The 21,546-nt window shown below is 38.2% G+C and overlaps 1 protein-coding gene across 2 annotated transcripts in view; it reads left to right on the forward strand.

Annotated features, from left to right (window-relative positions):
* LOC148733147 (uncharacterized) overlaps positions 1 to 21,546 on the forward strand; it is a 56,590-nt gene that overhangs the window by 2,558 nt on the left and 32,486 nt on the right. For both annotated transcript variants that reach the window (XM_088756519.1, XM_088756518.1), the window contains exons 2-7: positions 6,535 to 6,828; positions 7,694 to 7,864; positions 15,357 to 15,431; positions 15,860 to 15,937; positions 17,587 to 17,840; positions 18,574 to 18,838. In XM_088756519.1, the coding sequence (XP_088612645.1) occupies positions 6,535 to 6,828; positions 7,694 to 7,864; positions 15,357 to 15,431; positions 15,860 to 15,937; positions 17,587 to 17,840; positions 18,574 to 18,838 (1,137 nt within the window). The remainder of the gene's footprint in view (positions 1 to 6,534; positions 6,829 to 7,693; positions 7,865 to 15,356; positions 15,432 to 15,859; positions 15,938 to 17,586; positions 17,841 to 18,573; positions 18,839 to 21,546) is intronic.

The following is a 21,546-nucleotide window of genomic DNA, read 5'->3' on the forward strand; positions in this document are numbered from 1 at the left end:
CTTGTAGGTTATACTTCTCCCAACGAAAAACACAATCATTAAGGGCGATTTAATAATAGCCTGAGTAAACATAGTTTTACCGTCTATTATAAACCAAAATTTCGATATGTGGCCATTTCCCAATCGGGTTCATCTTATGGCTATTGAGTGCCCAAGTGCTCTTGTTCCAAGAAATATAATGATTGCTTTGGGTTTTTTCGCGAGCGCTTCAAAAAACGCCATCAAAATTTGAATATTTTAGAATTTACGCTATTTAGCATATTGCCGTTGTGTTAATAGACTAATAGCGTTTTTGCGGAAAAGCCGAATACTCTGCTTTTGATTAAAATTATTTCGCTGAACTCTGCTTTACACCCGTAATGGATAACTTACCTGATAGAAACGTAGTCTAGTTACTGTCCAACTACTGATTTCGTTTTCGGAGATAACGATAAAAAAGCTCAGTCTCCTGAAAATATTGGGTCAAAGGTTAAGACCTGAAACTGTAATGCGTGACGGCGTGACGCATATTAAAAAAGATCAAAATTCCATTACGTAACAATGGAAGAACTGTGAAATGAAATTTTTCTAAATCACAATATTGCGACTGATTATATGTGTCGTTATTACAACTTCTACCGAGCAGCCGTTAGATGAGGTAGGTAAAAACTATGGAATTTTTATTTTGATTGGGAAGGGGGGATGGGAGTGGGCTTGGCGATCTGACATTTTGGAAGCGAGTTTAATAACAAGGAACGCCTTTAACACCCTAAAGAGCACGCGACTTGCATTTAGTCAACATGGAACATATTTTTCTTTAAACTGAATGGCGTGACGCTTCTTAAAGAAGATCAAAATTCCATTACGTAGCTATGGAAAAACTGTGAAATGAAATTTTGTAAATCACAAAATATTGCGACTAATTATATCTGTGGTTAATCCATATTCTACCGAGCACCTGTTAGATGAAGTAGGTAAAAACTAAGAAATTTTTATTTTGATTGGGAAGGAGGAATGGGAGTGGGCTTGGCGATCTGACATTTTGGAAGCGAGTTTAATAACAAGAAGCGCCTTTAACACGCTAAAGAGCACGCGAGTTGCTTTTAGCTAACAGAGAACATATTTTTCTTTCAATGGCAAATACGTCTGTGGTGTGTTGAGGAGGGTTCTATGACCATAGTCCATAAAAAGATTGAAAACATTCCCCAACAGTTTCGTTCTGAACGCTGGGGTTAATGTCCCAGTTTCAGGCGATTGCTTATCGCTTACTCTCAGTATCATTCATATGCTATTACTCTCTAAGAGACAGATTCAGCTGTGGCACTGTAATACATCCTCTAAAAACGCTCTGTCCTACGTTCACTACCAAAACAAAGAAGTATCTTAAGAGACGTAAAAAGACTAATACCAAAGCAGAATTGAAGAGTTTATTAAGAAATGCAGCAGCTAATATCACTAGTGGGTACTTCAAAGATTAAGACCGATGGCACCTACATTTCTTCAAAAACTCTTCAATTCGGCTCAGGTATGAGGCTTTTTTACGTCCCTTAACATCACTGGTGGGGATTTCAAAGTTGAGGCCAATTCTGTAAAGCATTGACTTGGCAAGTGTCGGTAACTTGGCTCGTTCCATCATCTCAAATAGGCTGTAGTTGTCGAAGCTGACGGGATGGGCGGGTTGGATGCTATCAAGAACTTCTTCTGTGAGGCCGCTGAAATGTATTTAATTCGGCTTCTGCGCTTTCCTCGTAATCGACTTGTTTTGGATGGGGTGGAGGCCTTGGAGCCGGAGCACTTAGACGCCAGGTGGGAAAAGTAACTGATGATCTGCCGAGTGGTCAAGAATTCAGAGCTATTGAACAGCCGGTCACCATTTGTGTCCCTTACAGTTATCATTGAGCGAGCAACTAAGGCAGTGTTGACTTTTTGCCCTGTTTACTCACTGATGAGGAACTTACTCAGTAGATGCTTCTTCTGTTTCTGGTTAAATCGCGCTCTTGACGACTTGCTTGCCTTTAACGCCCATCCCATTGGTTGCACAAAAGCTGTACGTGGTTACGCCGTTAGACTGGAGGAGCAGTTTGAGAGTGTTCCAAAGCTACAACATTAGAACACTGGAAACAAAACAACAGCAAATTTGCCTTTACTCCCAATGCTTAACATAATTTGCCTCAACTTTGAAATCCCCACCAGCGATATCAAGGGACTTAAAAAGCCCCATACCAGAGCCGAATTGAGGAGTTTTTGAAGAAATGTAGGTGCCATCAGTCTTAATCTTTTAAGTACCCACTAGTGATGTTAGCTGCTGCATTTCTTCAACTCTGCTCGGGTATTAGTATTTTTACGTCCCTTAAGATACTTCTTTGTTTGGGTAGTGAACGTAGGACAGAGCATTCAGTTTGGAGTATGAACTACAGTGCCACAGCTGAATCTGTCTCTTAGAGAGTAATAGATTATGAATGATACTGAGAGTAAGCGATAAGCAATCGCCTGAAACTGGGACATTAACCCCCAGCGTTCAGAACGAAACACTTGGGGAATATTTTCAATTCTCTTATGGACTGTGGTCATAAACCCCTCCTCAGCACACCACAGAGGTATCTGTCATTTAAAGAAAAATATGTTCCAGTCAAAATTTTTGAGCCCTCCAGTTCAGTTTTCCATGTTGGCTAAACGCAACTCGCGTGCTCTTTAGGGTGTTAAAGGCGTTTCTTGTTACCAAAGTGTCAGATCGCCAAGCCCACTCCCATCCCCCTTTCCCAATCAAAATAAAAATTCCTTAGTTTTTACCTACTTCATCTAACAGCTGCTCGGTAGAAGTTGTACTAACGACACATATAATTAGTCGCAGTATATTGTGATTTACAAACATTTCGTTTCACAGTTTTACCATAGTTACGCGTTGCAACCTGATCTTCTTTATGAAGCGTCACGCCGTCACGTATTATAGCACAAGGCGCCCATACTATCTGCTGTGTATAAAGGCTGATAGTTTCTAAAGAAACTGTTTGGGGCTGCGCCGGTGGGGGTAACGAAATAATTTAAATATATCAACAAAGTTGATATATTCTCCGACGAAGGGCTGACGCTCTCGAAACGTCAGCTTTTATAATCGTAACGGTGGCCAATTTACCATTTCAACTTTGTTGATATATTTAAATTATCTGTTGTGTAGCCGATTGTTATTTTATAGTGAATGTACCAGATTTACCGACGAACTCAAACTCATTCAACGACGAACTCAAACTCATTCAAAATCGCTCAAAAAATCATTTTTTGAGGCAAAAGGACGACTATACACCACAGGTAAAGTAATTCAACGTTTATTTCTCACTGATTTATATACATAGTCAGCAATATATCGCTATAGGCGAGGCAAACGGTAAATCTGGTACATTCACTGTAAAATAACAATCGGCTACACAAACCACAGGCGAACCAAGCGTACTGTGTGTGACTTTGGGGTGTGACATTAAGATCGAACTTCAAGAGTACATGTAGGCCGTTAAAAAAGGAAAAATTTTACAAAAAAATTAAGAAAAAATTTAGAAGGATAATAAAAGCGAGGAATAAAACATGCGAAGTCTCCTTACCTTTTTTCCGTAGCCGCTTTGTTGCCAACAGTCGTTTTGGCGACTTGCTTTGTGACGCGTGCGGTGTCAACAGTCAACTGTAAAATACGAATTATAAAAAAAATTAAGAAAAAATTAAAAATCAAAATAAAAGCGAGGAATATATCGTATGAAGTCTCCTTTCCTTTTTTCCGTAGCTTCTTTGTCGTTTACGGTCCATTTAACGCTGTTTTGGCGACCTTCTTTGCAACGTGTGTGGTGCTACCGGTCAACTGTGTGTAAAAACACTCAAGGCTGGAAACTTCAACCGGTCCCGAACACCAACCGTCGCCACTTGAAGGCCGACAAATTCTACATAAGTCGACCGATCTTCCTCAAATTTGGTTGTTAGTAAAACGCTTAACGGCGTAACGGGCAACGGCGTAACGAGAAACCGCGAAACGGTATTTTTTTAAATGTTATTTTTCTTTTGTTTTTTTTTTCCTTTTTTCTTTTTCTTTTTTCTTTTTGTTGTTTTTTCTTAACGTTTCTGTTATGGGCTATTCCGGTCAGTCTGCATCGAGGCGTTGCGTGACATGAACTTTGTGTTTGATAAATTTTCCAATAACAGGCATTAAGATACGCATATCAACAACATGAAATGGAAAATCTTACCCCAGAAGTGAGTCTGCTGTCCTTGACATCTGCATCTACAAAAGGGAAGAATTGAATCTACATCTTAGCATAAAAACCTTAACTACATCCGTGAATTGAATTTGAGAGCCACATGCAATCACCAGATATGTTTAATATCCACATTGGCCTACGTATAACCGTACCATCCCCAAAGAAAAACGGGGAGGGAACGTTCCCTCCCCGTTTTTCTTGGGGGTGGGTACGGCTATACGTAGGCTATATCCGCATTAAAAAATACTTTTTTATCGCCATCGCTACATTCAAAGCGATTTTAAAGGCTCCTCTTTAGTGGCCACTATTAATAAGCGTTAAAGGTGAGCTACACTTTTAATAGAAAATATTACGTACTATCAAATTAAATATTGAACTTTCACTTACCAGAAAGCCTTCTCTACCACAAAGAAAATGACTTCTGCGGAAAATCGTAAACGCAAGTTGTTAGAATTGAAAAAAAGCGCGCCAGACGCAAAAACTGCTCAATTACTGAAACCTGTTACTACGCTAAACAAATTGTGATTGAAAAGATCGAAAAGCAAGAAAGGAAACTAACTGACTGAAAATGAAAGCCCAAAACTTACCATCATCGTTCTCCTCCATAACCGACCTCATGGTGTTACGTGCACGAATGACCAGCAGATGTCCGCCAATAAAGCATATATAAAAATAGACTCCCGAGTACGATATAAGGCACGTAACAAAAATGTAACAACAAGCAGTTACCCATTTCAACTATTATTTAATTAGTTTTACACTGTCTAATTTACTTAGGTTAAAGATTAAGTTAAGCAGTTCATGAAGCAGGCTTACAATCATTCATGCCGCAGAAGTATTCGTCGCCTTGATCAGCTTCGAATTCCAACTTCCAGCGACTGAAGGCCACAACGCTTGGCTTTCTTGATTAATGGCATTCTTTCGTGTACACAAACTCTTCCTGAGGACTTTATAGTGAACTCTATGTTCTTTATCTTCTTCCCTTCTCGGCTATCACCTTTTTCTTCCTTTCTTCTCTCCGGATATCGCAAGGTCAAAAGGTCATAACCTCGTCATATCATAGCTTCCACGAGTTCTGTCAGCCGGCCACAAGGGTAAGCCCTCGGGCAAAACCTTCTTGTACTTCTCACAAGCCAGCTTTTATACATTTACTTTAGGTATCTAGAATGTTCTATTACTATTTATAGCGTATTACAAGCTGTACTATTTTTGGAAATTGCTGAGTCATGCACATGAAAGAAGTTTCTGAAATATTACAGACTAAAGATAATTCCAGAAAAGTCTAGGATTGCGTGACAGATTCAGTGAAAATAATTCGATCCTTGTAACAATGGAAGTGTGAGAAAGTGCGCCCTCACTTTGTAGTGTCTCCGGAAATGCAGTAACTTGAGCCAAAGGGCGGGAAAAACCCCGCAATCACGAATAATAATGTTCACATTAAAAAAAAAGATTGTAGTAACAAAATTTTAAAAAATAATAAAATACAAAAAAAATACAAAAAAAGAGATAATAACATTTAAAAAATCCCGTTACGTGGTTTGTCGTCACGCCGTTACCCGTTACGCCGTTACGCGTTTTACTAACAACCGAGAAGTATAACCTACAAGCGAAAAACAGGCATCAATAGAGTGCTTAATACTTCTACTTTTGACATGGATTATTAATTTTCGACGTTATGTCTTCCACCAAAGACGCGAGGACGTTCTTGCGAATGCTCATTTTGGCTAATTTATACAGCTATTTTCGGCCATGGAGAGCGCGAAATCGATTTTCTCAAATATTTCCGAAATTCCGCGGTACTTTGAAAAATAAGACCCGAAACATTTGAAAACTCGTCAATAGTTACCTAAATATTGAAAATGAAGCTAGATTTAATTTTTGACCGTGGCCGCGATTTGATCGATATTTTTGTGCATTTCCTCTTGAAACGTGTGCAAAGACGAAAATCCTCAAAGAGAAAACGAAGGTTTTCCACTCAAGAAGTGGGGAGAAACGCGAGACATGGTCAAGTGTTTCTCCCTACATTTCTTTTGCGCTCTAGTCCTCTAGCCGCTTCCTGCTTGCTTTACAACAGAATAGAGCACAGACAAGGCTCTTTATTTTTTAAATGGACAGTGGAAAATTATGGTTATGTTAAGCTCAATTGAATTAATATGAATAATTAAATGAGCCTGAAAAAGAAAAACGCAGGTGGAAAAAATGTCACGATCTGTTTTTGAAATAATTGATGTTTTAATGTTGGTTTTGTCATGCACCCTCTATTGTGATAGTGGCCAAAAACGAGCTATGTTTTTTTATTTATTCATTTCCTCCAAAGGGGATCAACCTCTTCCTGAACTTCCTCAAGAAATTTCCGATTTGACGGATAATCAAAAGGAATGGCTTCTCAGTAATCTGGCAATGGAAACCTTCGTCCTATTGCGGTTAGGCCAAATCGCGGTAAAACGCGTTACGGATAGTTTTGAGTATTTCCGAAAGTTTGGACAAAATCCCGAGGATTATTGTACCGGCCAATTCCGAAATGGTTTGAGAAGCGTTATGAGAGATATGAGAGTACCTTCGGAAGATGCGAAGGCTCTCCTCGCGGGACTAGACGACTTCAAAGCCAGAGGTATTCTAAGACTAATGACTGATCATATCAAACTTACCTTTCTTTCAAAAAAAAAAAAAACATAAAATATGAAAGTCTAACACTTTCCAAAAAATAATTGTTCAGCGTCAACTTTATTGTAGTGGAATCAAGAATATTCTGCCCGACATTCATACAAGGTTTAGATTTTGTAGTCAATATCTACTGAACAAACGAATACCACGGCTTTGGTGGAATTAAAGGAATGCTTGATCTACATGAATTCATTTGGGTAATTTGGAGATTACTAAGCCTAAAACAATACTCCTTCTTTACCAAAAATAAGAAAAAACCGTTACTTAGCCAACGTTTTCCACGCAAGACTAAACGAATTCTCACTGAACAGAAATTGACAGCAATGTAGATCTCTAATTAGGGTGATATACCTCAGATTTCCTTTTTATTCGATTTCCCCTTAAAGTCATCGACGATTTTTGTTTTTATCAATCAGTCTACTTTTGGAGTGTTCACAGATCTTGAAATTCTAAGAACTTTCATAGAATACTATGTACTTAGTAATTGACGGCCTGAGTGGGAGGGCAGAACAGGAAAACATTTGGCTCGAGGTTACCGCGAAGGTAAAACCGTTTCAAATCGTATAACATGGTAAATGGCCTTTCATTATGTGATGAACGGGATTCATGCCTGGGTAATGATACCACTGATATTTTTTGCCTTTGAAAATTACATTTACTTTTTGTCCGACATTTTTCACGGTCTTCTTACATCAGAGTTAGTTAATTTCAGTCCGTCTGTTACAATGCTCAAAAATCACACTGCGTGAACAATATCAGGGACTGAATCAAGACAAGCGAGTTCTGAAACGTTTCTCCAACTATTTTGATAGGTTTGGGCCTTCTTCTAAAGGTATCTGGGAAAGCTGCAGTGATGGAACAGATTCTAAAACCGCATTACGAAGCAAAGAAAAGGTCTAGTGAAATCCAAGCATCAGTGACCGGCCAGCAGGACGCTCAACCCGAACGTGAACTGACTAAAGGTACATCTAAGGAGAGTGAAGGTAACTCAAATTATTGTTTATTAGCTTCTCTTTAGTTTGTTTGATCTCAAAATTGAGAAAAAAAAAAAATGGTATTCCCGTTTACGGTTACGTAATGTTTGAGATTGAAAGCTTGGCTGATTAATTGAGTCTTGAAATTGTGAAGGACTACCAATCAATTGAAAGTGATGCCAATTCATTATCAGGTTGATATGATAAACAAAAACTATTGACGACTGAGAAACATGCAAAACGATTTAAGTCGTGGAAAAAATGGTAAATGGCCTTTCCTTATGCTTTGAACAGGATTCATGCCTGAGTAATGATACCACTGACATGTTTGGCTTTTAAATAAACATGTACGGTTGGACCTGTATTACAATTCTCTTAACTGCACCGTATTAAGTGGTCGCCTTGTGTTAAGTGGTTGGTTTTCAAAGTCCTGGATTTGTTTTCCCTGAATCTCTTTAATTTCCTCCTTTATTAAGCGGCATTTGTGGTCACCTTTTACTTAGTCTTAACGGCCAGTTGTTATTGTCTTCCACCTGTACTAAATGGTCAGTTAAAGCGGAACCATTCAAACAAAACTATGAATAATCTTTTGAGTAAATTTTAATCCATGTTTCTTTCTCGATATCAAAGTAAGTAGTATTTTGAGCGATATTCTGTACATTGAGTGGTCAATTATGGCAGTAAGCGGCGTTGTGTAATGGCCCTTCTCTTTGGAACCTGTATTAAGCGGTCAACCTGTATTAAGCGGTCAACCTGTATTAAGCGGTCAACCTGTATTAAGCGGTCAACCTGTATTAAGCGGTCAACCTGTATTAAGCGCAATTCCCCTCGGGTGACCGTTTGATACATCTCCTAGTTGGTGATTAAAAGAACCACTGTTGACTTTAATTCTTATTTTTGACGGCATAGCAAACTAGGGTAAGAGAAATTGAAAACTAGCTGATTGACAACTGCGAGTTGCTGTTCAGAGATAATGGATTTGCTAACAATGACTGTGTGGTGGGATCATCTGGGTAATCGCTAGACTACTCCCACTCGGAAGATCTGACTGCATGATCAAATATTACTCCTAGGTTCAAACCAATGAAGCGGTAGAGATCGGCTAGTCTCGTAACAATTTGTCTACTTGACTGCTGAAATAATGAATATGACTGACTATAAGCCAAAACCTTTCATTGCAGATCGTGCTTTTCAATTTTTCCTTCTCTTTCGAAATGTGCAACGAAGTGCTTTGGGGGCTTTTCGGCAGCTAAGGTCAAGCTTGTGGATTAGCTAAGCAAAGACTCTAACGCAGGATGGTTTTTTTGGTTTGTTTTGTTCAATTACAGAGGTAACGAAACAAAATAATTTTTTTGCAGCCAATAAATAAATTGAAACAAACTGAGCTAGATGGCATCAACATAATTCAGGCGAGCCTCGAGTTTATCTCGGTCGGCCGTTCGCAGAAAGTATAAACCTGATCATACACTCGATACACATCCGCCAACGATTTGTCTAGGAATTTGACTAACAGTTGTCGCCTGTGGTTCGAAGGTTTAAGTCGTGCGTTGTTCTGGGAACAATTCGCGGTTGATTAATGTTTTTACTTGATAATTAACTATTTTTCAGTTGATGCATAGAATGCTCCTAATTTGGTTGATTTTAGAGAACAGATGATCCCCAAAGAAAAAATTCTGCGCTAAACATTAAAAAAAATAGCATTGAAGTGAGCCTCAATGAAATCTCGCACAACCTTACATTTGACTGAGCAAGTATTAATATGAATCACTGTAATTCATATAAAAGATTTTCTACGTTGGAAAGCGATAGAATAACTTTTTCACAACATAAAATCAGGTCATCTAAACGTCCTTTCGCAGAAACGTGCTAGTGGGAGAAGAGGCCGGGATATTCGCTGCTTTCGCGAGCTCATCGTAGCGAATTGTCTGTGATAGCATAAAATAAACTAAGATAAACTAAGTGGTTAGGTGTACTTTCAACTGCACGTGTTCTGTGGTAATAACGGCATACCAACAGAGTTAAGTGTAGCTGTTCGAAATTACTTTGAAGAGATGGCTGTGGAGCTAAAATGGACAGATCTGTACAATGAAACATCTGATGTGCCAAGCAACATGGAGTGTCAAAAAGATTGGAGAAATCCAAAGTTGATAAAATTAATAAGATCATTGACACTTCTCCACTCACTTTCAGCAAGCATCGTAAGATCAATACAGTGTACCCTTCTCTCAAAGTAAAAGATTCGAAGTGGAGAGACGAGCCTTACATCATGCTTATATCTGTTAACACGGCTGATCTTCGCACTCTTCTGACCTGTGTACTAATGATTACAGAGAAAGGCGTAGCACTGATGATGTAGCAAAGCTGGTTCAAAACTACGAAACAACAATATTCCGTCTTATTAACCATCGTGCATCTATCAAGACTAAGAAGGTAACGACCCCAGCTTCAACGAGGAGATCGCATTCGCGAAAAGACAAAGACGTATAGCAGAAAAGACCAGGCAAAGGACCAAATGAACATCAGACCTTCTGAATTCCAAGAAAAAGAGAAACTGTGTCACCCTCTATTATACCGACATAAAGCACGGGAAACTTTTACACGGACCTTGTAAAGGACAATATTGGGAAGCTGTTGAGATGAATGAAAGCCCTCCTCACGCCGAAAGGATTATCTCTGTCTTCCTAACTATCATGATAATCACGCTCTATCTGATGACATAGACGGATTATTATGTCGCAAGATCAATAATATCCGGAATCAACTTGGAATCGTTAGAACCGCGGCGCTACGAAAGAAGAAGGCAAAGTTAAAGACGATCCTGCAGTAATGGAGTATCAGCGCATAGATGAGTTTCGTCAGCTCTCTTGTGAAGAAGTCCGAAGCCTTGTCCAGAAGTCAGCTAAAAGGACCTGTACCCTCGACCCTATGCCAACACCTATAGTCGTAGCCTGCCTAGAGGAACTTCTTCCAGTACTGAATAACGTGTATAGTAAATTCTTCTCTGGGATAAAGTTATTTTCCCCCTCCGTGGAAAGAAGCTCTTGTCGTTTCACGTATTAAAAAATCTGGGAGACACCTCGTTTTCAAACCTACGACCTGTGAGTAACCTCCAGTTTATATCAAAACTTGCTACGCGCGCGGTATTTCATCAGGTTCCCGAGCACATGATGAGCTTTACCTAGTATTACAATCTGCTGACCGCACCGGTCACAGCACAGAAACCGCGCTGCTTAAGGTGCACAATGACATTCTGTTAAGCATGGATAAACAGAGGGTCACACTGCTGGTACTTCTCGACCTAAGAGCGGCCTTTTACACTGTCACTTGAAATCACCAGGAGTTGCTCAAGCGATTAGAATCTAGCTATGGAATATCTGGGACTGTACTTGGCCGGTTTAAATCATACCTCGACGGAAGATCTCAGTGCATCTGTGTTGAAGCCTGCTGCTCTGGGAAGTTTGATCTACCCCATGGTGTCCCACAAGGTTCATGCCTTGGCCCCCCTATTGTTTACAATCTACGCTGGTAAGTTGTTTGAGATAGTCAAGGCTCACCTTCCGGATGTGCACGCCTACGCAGATGATACTCAGCTCTGTTTATCTTTTAAGCCGGATTCTGAGGACAACCAGATCGAAGCCGTGGATTCTGTGCGGGAATCTATTGAAGAACATTTGGGACGGACCAGTTAAAGCTTAATGAAAATAAAACCGAGGTCATTCGAATTGGTACTAAGCAACAACTTGATGAAGTGAATATTGCACACCTTGAGACCGGTCAAGCATCGGTGCCAATTGTAAGTTCTGCTGTCCGCAACGTTGGTTCGTGGTTTGACGATCACTTTAAGATGACAGAACAGATTAACAGGACTTGTCAATCTGTCTACTATCACCTGCATAATATCAGACGAATAATGAAGTTCTTGACACCCGCTTCCACCAAACTGCTTGTACAAGGCATGATCATGGCACGCATTGATTACTGCAATGGTCTTCTCTATGTGTGAACCAGCTGTGCATCTTTTCAAATTGCAACGTCTTCAGAATTCCGCAGCGGGTCCTATCACCCATATACCCAGATACTGTCATATTATCCTAGTGCTGCTGCCACTGCATTGATTATCGGTGAAGTTTCGAATTTGCCATAAAATCGCCTTGAAAGGCTATTTACAATCTGGGTCCTGCGTATTTAAGTAATCTTCTGAATATTAAACGATCTTCTCGTCATAACCTGCTGGGTAATGTGGGCGTTAATTTGCAAGACCCTACCGCTAAGTTCAAATGCACTCTTGGTTACAGATCATTCACTACTGCTGTTCCAAAGATATGGAGCGGTTTACCGGACTACAAAGAGAATTACCTATTAAGAAGGAGATGCAACAGATGATTAAGCTTTAGTATAAAGAGAGCACGTAATATAACCTTCCTTTTAGTCTTATTCGAGTATTATGCGCATTTAATCATAGTTTTTAATGATAAAATGCCCAATAAAAGTAATAAAGTTAATGTTATTGGCAAGTTTCGCATCCCAATCGGCGAAACAATCATTCCAAATTTGATTGAACGTTGCCCGGTAGACATCGTGGAGGGATTTGGATTGAACCAGTGAACCCATTCAATCCAATGGAGTTACAAGAACAGAGGGAATACTTTGGTTTGGGAACAAACATTGACATCTAAGGGATCGCTAGTGCTGGGACCTTAGGTGCAATTTTGAAAGCTGATGGTGGTAATTGTCATTTGCTCTCTTGTGATCATGCGATCGAAGACGGAGCCACACAAGAGATAATCCACCCTGGGCGGCAACACTACTTAGAATCGTTTAAGCATTACCTAAATGAATACAAAAAATTGTTGAAACGGATCACCGATTGTGAAACAAGTTTTGCTTTGAGTCAACAACCAACCGAAGTTAGAATTGATGGAAAAATTTAGTAGCTGCAAGAGACATAGCAGTCATGATCATTTGCCTCCAACCGTGATAACCACTGGAGTCAGTGGATGTTAAAGATTTTGACAATACTTTATTTCAGAACAACATGTAAATACATAATTATTAAGAAAAAGGAATCCAGAGGTTGGCCCTATATCAAGGGTCTCCTATTTATGTAAAAAATCTTACAGAACTAGTTAATAAAAAATAAAAAAGTCAAATAAGAAACAGCTAAATATCAATTATTAAATGACGATTCAATAAATATTCATATGTTTCTTCAATTTTGATTTAAACTCACGAACGTTAGGGCTTTCACAAAAATTAAATAAATTAATAGGAAGATTATTCCAGGGTTTGATAATTCTGACAAAGAAAGAATTTTTGTAACAGTTCAGTTTTGCGAGTTTGAGTTGTAGTTTATATGGGTGGTTAGATCTCGATTTAGTGTTTTTACAAAGTTCAAAATAGTCACTGAAATTCAATCCATTTAGATTGAATACAGTTTTATAACATTCCACTAAGGAAAGGAAATCTCTCCTTTGTACTAAAGAGTTCCATTTAAGAATTTTACACCTCTCCGTGTACGCCATCTCTTGTCTTCTTTGGCCTAAGGCAATTCGCGAGGCTCTTCTTTGTATCTTCTCAATTTCATCGATGTCTTTGATGAGGTGTGGTGACCACACCGGGCAGGCGTATTCCAAGATTGGACGAACCAAGGTTTTGTACAAGTTTGAAAAAATATCTTTGTTTTTACCGCCTACTGTGCGTTTAAGTAAGCCAAGAACCTTATTTGCTTTGTGAACTATTTGTTCAACATGTTTTGACCATTTCAGATCACTAGTTATAATAACTCCAAGATCTTTGTAATTAGATACATTCCTCAACACTGTACTCGATATATTGTACCGCGTGGACTTTTTGTCTCTGTTATGTGTAATTCTCATGACTTCACATTTGGTAGAATTAAATTTCATCTGCCAACGATCCGCCCATAGGTCGAGGGTGGTCAGATCTATCTGTAAAGCAATAGAATCATCGATATTATTTATCTGTCGGTAGATTTTGGTATCGTCGGCAAATAATTTGGCAGTAGACGTGATGATGCCAGGTATTTCGTTCACATAGTGTGATTTTGTCTTCGAGGTCGTGTCGTGCCTTTAGGTGCGTAACCGGGATTTATTTCAACATCACCACTGTGTAGGATCCTGAAAACAGCTGGGTTAAAAGCACAGGAGGCATTTGAATAGTATTTAAAACGCCTCGAGAGGAACTTTGAACGCTGGAGGCTCCTAAATTTTCGAAAGTTAGCACGTGTAGCGACAGCGGTAGCACCAACGTCTACATTTGCACTGAAAAATACTCGTGGCCAAGAAACGATCTTTCCTGATTGTGCACGATGGTAATAATAGTCGAAGAGGCCATTGTGCGGAGGCAAATTGCCCAAAGAGGCCAAGAATATCGCCAAGAAAGCTGTAGTCACTAGAGCACAACCTTCCGCCATAATGTATTCACCAATGTTGATTTCGTTGAGTATGCACAAAAATTAGAAGAACTTCTCAATATTTGTCGAAATTATTGGCACCTCATATTACTCAAGTGGCAGTGTTATTAGATCGGAAGAAGTCCAATGTTCTGAGAGAGAAAGGTGTAAGAGCGGCATATTGCCACTGGATACACTTCCATGAAAAGTTCATATTTCCCAGTGTATTTGAAGCCACCCCTAGGTAGCCGGGCACCTGTAACGTATCTTGGCCTTCACACGCGTGAAACTTCTGAAAACTGTGAAACGATTCTTTGGTAAAATGCTTAATCCTTGAAAATAACGAAAAACATTCTCTCACAAAGGTAACTCTGGAGTACTGATTTTTGAAAAATGTGACGGAAAGGAGCTCATGTCAGGGATTGGCACTGTTATTGCTGGACAATATACGAACCAAGAGCATTCTGGCACCATTGTGTCACCGTTATATTTTGATCTTGAGAAACTGTCGTAGAGAATGGGAAAACAATTGCAATTATTAAAAACTGTAACATTGGATAATGCAATTCAAGACTTTTTATTGGCTTAGCTATTATGGTATATGAGTCAATATACCATAATCTACAAATATGGTAAGCGTACGCGTCAGCTTAAAATTAAAAAGGAGCTAGAAAATTTAATAATTTAATTTAACGTTTTTAATAAAACAATTATTCCACTTGCGCTTGTTGGATATAAGATGATTATAGCCAACTCGGCGCTACGCGCCTCGTTGGCTATCTATCATCTCAAATCCAACGCGCGCTCGTGGAATAATTGTTAATTACCGGGGTAGTTAGCTAACAGGACAGGCAACCCGAACAGGAGGACAGAAACATATCTGACGTTGCCATTAAAAATTTATTGCTCGTTGATTACATAAAACAAATAGATTCTATGTTGTCGTGTGTCTGTTGTTTAATGTATATACATATGTATTTATCTACAGCTTAAACCTGTTTAAATATTTTATTCTCTCTGTTACAATGTTTTAAAATTAAACTGAGTGAACAAATCATGCATCTCATGAGAAATTTGGTAATGTTTTAGGGGCAGAGAAACTGGGTGGCCAACAGGACATTCAATCCGAAAGAGAACTGACTAAAGGCGTTAAGGAAAGTGAAGGTAACTCAAAATCAATTTGCTTTTGAATTTTGTTAGTTTGTTAGTTTTAGAAATTCAAAATGAAAAAAAAAAAGGAATTGTTGTTAATGATTACGTAATCTTTGCAATAAAGAAAGAATTGCTCAATGATGGTCTTGAAAAATGTGAACGACTATTCATCTGGATGCAAAACGATGCTGATTCAATATCAGGCTAATATAATAAAAAGAAACAATTGACGACTGAAAGACGATTCAACCCACAGAATAAATGCTAATAAAACAAATTGACTCTATGTTGTCGTCTATCTGTTGAGTAATATAATTACACTTATTTTCGTTTATAGTTTAAACCTGAATAAATATTTTAGTCCTTCTGTTAAAATGCTTGAATATCAAACTGCGTGTACAGCATCATATATCACATTAGAAATTTGGTAATTTTTTCAGAGGCAGAGATACTGGTTGGCCTACAAGAGATTCAACCCGGGAGTGAACTGACTAAAGGCACATCTAAGAAGAGTGAAGGTAACTCAAATAAAAAAAAAGTGGAATTCCTGTTTATGTTTACGTAATCTTTGCAATAGTGAAAGAGATGCCTGGTTATTCCGTCTTGAAAAATGTGAACGACTAACCAAAATGGTCTTAATATATTATCAGGCTGATATAATAAGAAGAAACAACTGACGACTCAAAAACGATTCAAGTTGGAGAATACATAGTGAATGGACTTTCCTTATTTGATGAACGGGATTCATGCCTGAGTAATGATACCACTGATATGCGGTTTGCATACATTTACTGCAGTACTCAACATTTAAAACTTACAGGTTTCTTTAGAAGTTATATTAATGCTAGTAAATTATTATGTTCAGATACCACATACAAACGTCACTTCGCCATAATTTTCCCCTCTCACTATCGCGCTTTTCTTGTGTTACCAACTAACAAAGCCACACCCAACTGGGAGCCTCAGATCACAGAATTCGACAAGAATAAGGCTGTCCCCTTTTCAAGTAAAGCAAATTGAAAGTTCTTCGCCAAAATCTTCAATTTATTTTGATTATTAATTATGATCATTCTCGACTTGTAAACACAGCCACACCCACGTCACAAGACTTCTAGCCGCGACCCATAACCATAGGACATATAAATTACCAAAACATAAATCCAGTTTACTTAAACAGGAAATTTTTACAAATCTAACCCGACCGGTTTGTTTTCAGCTTTAATTTTCATGACTAAAATGTCCGTAAACGTAATGCTAGCTAAACGCAACTAAAACTAGGTTGATTGGAAGAAAGGCACGTTGATCTACATAGCCTTGTGTTTATTTTTAAAAGAGGCACAAAAACAGCAACAACACTATCATGATATCATTAAAAATACCAAAGAGTTTGAAGCTCTTCACAAGGAATGTATCAGGGTGTTGCCATAAACAGATAAACTAAGCGGTCAGGTATACGTTCAACTGTACGTGTTCTGTGACAATAACAGCATGCCAAAAGAGTTAAGTTTAGCCGCTCAAAAGTACTTTGAAGAGTATAGAGCTTAAATGGACGGATCTGTTCAATGAAACATCTGATGTGCCAAACATCACCCCTGTAGCTGAAGTACTTCAAATCAGGATGTAAAAGTTCTTCGTTTTCTTTCTTAACTAGAAGGCTCAGTTGGCTGTTAAGAGTTCCTTTTTACTTCCTTTTCTATAAAACTTCTCTATATATCAAAGAAACTTATTATCCAGAACTTGTAGAAACCTAAAGCAAAAGTAATTATATATATCTTATTAACCACGCGCGAGGGCCGTACTGGGAGAACATCGGCCCGAGGTCTTGACAGTACGGACCAACCGCAGCGAGGTCCGTAGAAAAAAGACCGAGGGCCGATATTCTTCCATTACGGTCCCAAGCAAGCTTGGTTAATAAGAGATTTATTATACGACTGAAGTTCAAAGGGACACAAGTGTGGTATCATTCGGGACCTTTCGGGACAGTGCCGGTCCAATACCGGAAAATATTGCACCGGCAATAGAGCATTTTGATTGGTTGATTTTAGTTATTGGCACTCTGACTGCCCGAGTCGTGTAACCAAATGTAGTATTCTTTTGTTTTGGTCCTCTTTCAATCACAGGCATGGTGGTATTTATCCTCTGTCCATTCATCCGTTTGTCCACTTAGGTTCTGTTGAGTCAATCGCTCGGCTTCAGCAGATCTTACCCATTGCAAGCAAATTCAGTGACAAGACAGGCCTAAAAATTGAGTTGAAGAAAACTGCTTCACGCAAGGGCTTCAGAATTGTTGACAATGATGGATCAGGAAATTGCTTGTTCTATGCTTTGTCAGATCAACTGGAAATTGCCAGGGGAATCAAACTCAAACTTAACGAATTAAGACAAAGATTGGTCCAGTACCTCAGAAAAAACCCTAAACTAGTAAGTTGATGAGCACCGTAAAGGTTAGATCTACATGTGGGCCAACTAGCCAATACATCACTACTCCTCCTGTAGGGGATAATAAGGATCATAAATACTCTGATATCAGCTTTTAGTAGAAACCACATTGCACACTCATTGGTTATGGTTAGTGATTAGCAAATACCATTCACCGGCTTCTGGTTTGTACGTAAATATTTTTCTACCTCAGTGTCGGTGGAAATGGTGGATAATTACTTTGCCTCTTCGCCTTGGTAAATATCCACCCCTATTCACCCTTTTTCCGGAGAACAATATTTCATATTTCTAGATTGCCCGTAAAAACACGCTGCGTAGTTCAAAAGTTTTTGTAGAGACATGTCCGGGTCACAGATGAATTCAGACCTTGTGAAAAGGGCTTCGTCCTGTGAAGAAAACGGCCAGTCCAAGGTTTTTTAAAAGTAGTTTGCACTTGAATCTCCCCCAGACGGGACAATCCAAATTGGAGAACCTTGACTCTGGATAAGGTGGACACTAGATAATCGATGTTTCAGAAGGGAAAATTCAGGAGTTGAGACTGCTACATCAAATGTAGATCCTTGTGTTCATTGCTTTGATTGGTTATTATCCGTTCTCACTGTTGCGTAGTATCTCTTTGTTATTTACTCATCTGATGACTCCTTCCAACGTACTCAACTTGTACTCATTGAATTTACACTCTAAGTTTCGTTCTCTATTTTGACTCTTCTCACAGCCGGATGAAACAAATCTGTTTAACTTCGTCCCTGGATATCAATCATGGGCTGATTACTCAGAAGACATGGAGCAAGATGGCACTTGGGGTGACCATATTATTCTGTTTGCCGCAGCAAACTGCTACCAAACATGCGTGCGTGTGGTCAGTCCTTCAGCTGCTCACGATATTATCATATCGTCACCAAGTCCTGTTGACAAAAGCAGGACACTTGTGTTGGGATACATCCATGAACTACACTATGTCAGCCTTCGTTCCACACAAGGTAAAATTCTTTAAATTACACCTAGTAAATGAAGTGTGGGTTTATAATGATATTTTGTGTAATTATCTCTATCACCCAGGAGAGAGGGGGTGACTCTGTTGTTCTCTGGTATAAGCCGCCGTCAAATGATCATTGCCAATAGGACGTCACATTGCAACATTGGAAGCGCTTCGCTTAGTTTGCTCAGTCGAGCTTGAGGACAGTAATAGGAGCTAACAAAGAAAATGCCTGTAATCCTAGTGGGTTATTATTGATTAATTTTCTTTGAGTGTACAAGCTTTGTTATTCATATTGTGAATTGAACAGTGTATTGTCTTTTGAAAAAGTTTGTTTGTAATATCATCAAAAAGAATACCAATCGGATGTACTTTATTTTGAAAACATTTTAATTACATAATTGAAAAGTGTATTAACTCAATCCATGAAACAAATTGAAGCAACTTAGCACTAACCAGTGAATGATTTCATAAAAGGAAAAAAAACAAATGGGTTTAGCTACGTGGCATTTCTGAGAGAGAAAGGTGTAAGAGCGCCAGTACCTCTGGATACTCTTCGATAAAAAGTTCATTAGTCCCAGTGTCTTAGAATCCTCCCCTAGGTAACAAGCCTGTGACATATCTTGACCTTCACACGCGTGAAACTTCTGAAAATTATGAAGTAATTCTTTAGCAAAATTGCTTAATCCTTTAAAACAAAGAAAAAACATTCACTCAGAAAGGTGATTCTGGAGCTGCGGTTTTGAAAAACGTGGCGGAAAGGAGTCCATTTCAGGGATTGGCATTGTTACTGCTGGACAATAAACGAACCAAGAGCATTCTGGCACCATTGTGTCGCCGTTAGATATTGCTCTCGAAAAATTGTCATTGAAAAGGGGAAAACAACTGCAATTAGTTTGCCCACAGGACATGCAACCCAAACAGGAGGACAGACGCATAAATGACGTCACCGTTAACAATGTGTTGCTCGTTTATTACATACAACAAATAGATTCCGTGTTGTCGTGTTTCTGTTGTTTAGTATATATACCTACATATTCGTAAACAACTTAAACCTGTATTGATATTTCAGTCTTTCTGTTACAATGTGTTAAATTAAACTGCGTGAACAAATTATGCATCTCATAAGAACTTTGGTAATGTTTCAGAGGCAAAGAAACTGGTTGGCCAACGGGAGATTCAATCCGAAAGTGAACTGACTAAAGGCGCATCTAAGGAGAGTAAAGTTAATTCAAAATAAAAGAAATAGAATTTCTGTTTATGTTGACGTAATCTTGGAAGGTAACTCAGAATCAATTTTGCTTTCGAATTTCGTTAGTTCGTTCGTTTTAGAAATTTAAAATTGAAAGAAAATGGAATTGCTTTTAATGTTTACGTAAGTTTGCAATGAAGAGAGAATTATTCAATAATTAAGTAATGATAATAATAATAATAATCGAATATTTATCCGGGATAGCCCTTCAGTACCAAGTAGTGTTATCAACGGGGTCCTGCTCTTAAAAAAGAAAAGAGATATTTAACATAATTATTGCATAAATAGGAATAAACAAAAATATTTTAAAAAGAAATGCACTAGATTAAAACCGTTAAAAACTACAATAAAAAATCACAAGTAAAAATCGTCCAGGGCTTTCCTAAACAAAACTTTAGAATTAATGTTTCCCAAACGTAATTGCAGTGAATTAAAAAGCGAAGCAAGTAGTATAGTAATTCGGGTGTCCAGCACATTTCAAAATGAGGGGTTCAAAATAAAAAAAAATCTGATATCAAAAGTGCAAATCCAAATAATGTTCTGTAAAACTTTTGAAAAATTCATCAAAAAAAAAAAACAGATCAAAAATCCAAATTCCAGAAATGTGAAAACTTTATTGAAAAATATTTTCAACAAATTCGGAATCCAAAAACGCAGACTCATGAAAATTCAAAATGGCGGATCTAAAACCAGTTCAAACCGGTTCAAGCTTGTTCAGACTTGCTTTTCAAATTTGGGGAATCCTCGAAATAAAAGCACTTAAAGAAAAAATCACGTATATAAAATATGGGTATGGAGAATACCAGATAAGAAAATCGAAAAACACTTAAAGAAAAATCACATATAGAAAATATGGAAAATATATGTGTACATATAACATAGATATGAATAAAAGCGAATTACTGAATCTGACAAAAGACCAGCTCATTGACAAAATAATGAATTTGAGACCTGTTCCAGAATTTCAACAAAAAACATTAAACAGGAAAATCAAATTCGCTCCATCGTTCAACAATGTTGAACAGATGGTTCAAGCTCATGTAGAAAACATAATTGAACCACCTATAGAGTTTCCAGATTATTATAAACCAGAGTAACCAGTGCCTAAACCAAGAACAAAGAAGCCTGTTCCTCTACCAAGAACAATAATTGATGAGACGAACAAGGCTTTAAAAGGATACATTAAATCATATGAAATAAACAAAAAAAATTATTACAAATATCTGTTAATTCAAATGCAGAGCACAAGATTCGGCTGTTGGTCAATATATTAAAAAGATATTGAATGAATTGAAAGGCCTTAAATTTGTAGAGACATTAAAGGTTACTTTTGACAAGGTTGAAGATAAGGGTGATAAAAAAGTAATGAATGACAAAACAGCATATTTTAATAGCTCACCTCAGACAATGATAAACGATACAGAAATAGCAGACTCTTTACGATTGACAGAGCAACATAT

The sequence above is a fragment of the Stylophora pistillata genome, chromosome 4 (genome assembly GCF_964205215.1).
Source record: "Stylophora pistillata chromosome 4, jaStyPist1.2, whole genome shotgun sequence".
NCBI classification, from domain to species: domain Eukaryota; kingdom Metazoa; phylum Cnidaria; class Anthozoa; order Scleractinia; family Pocilloporidae; genus Stylophora; species Stylophora pistillata.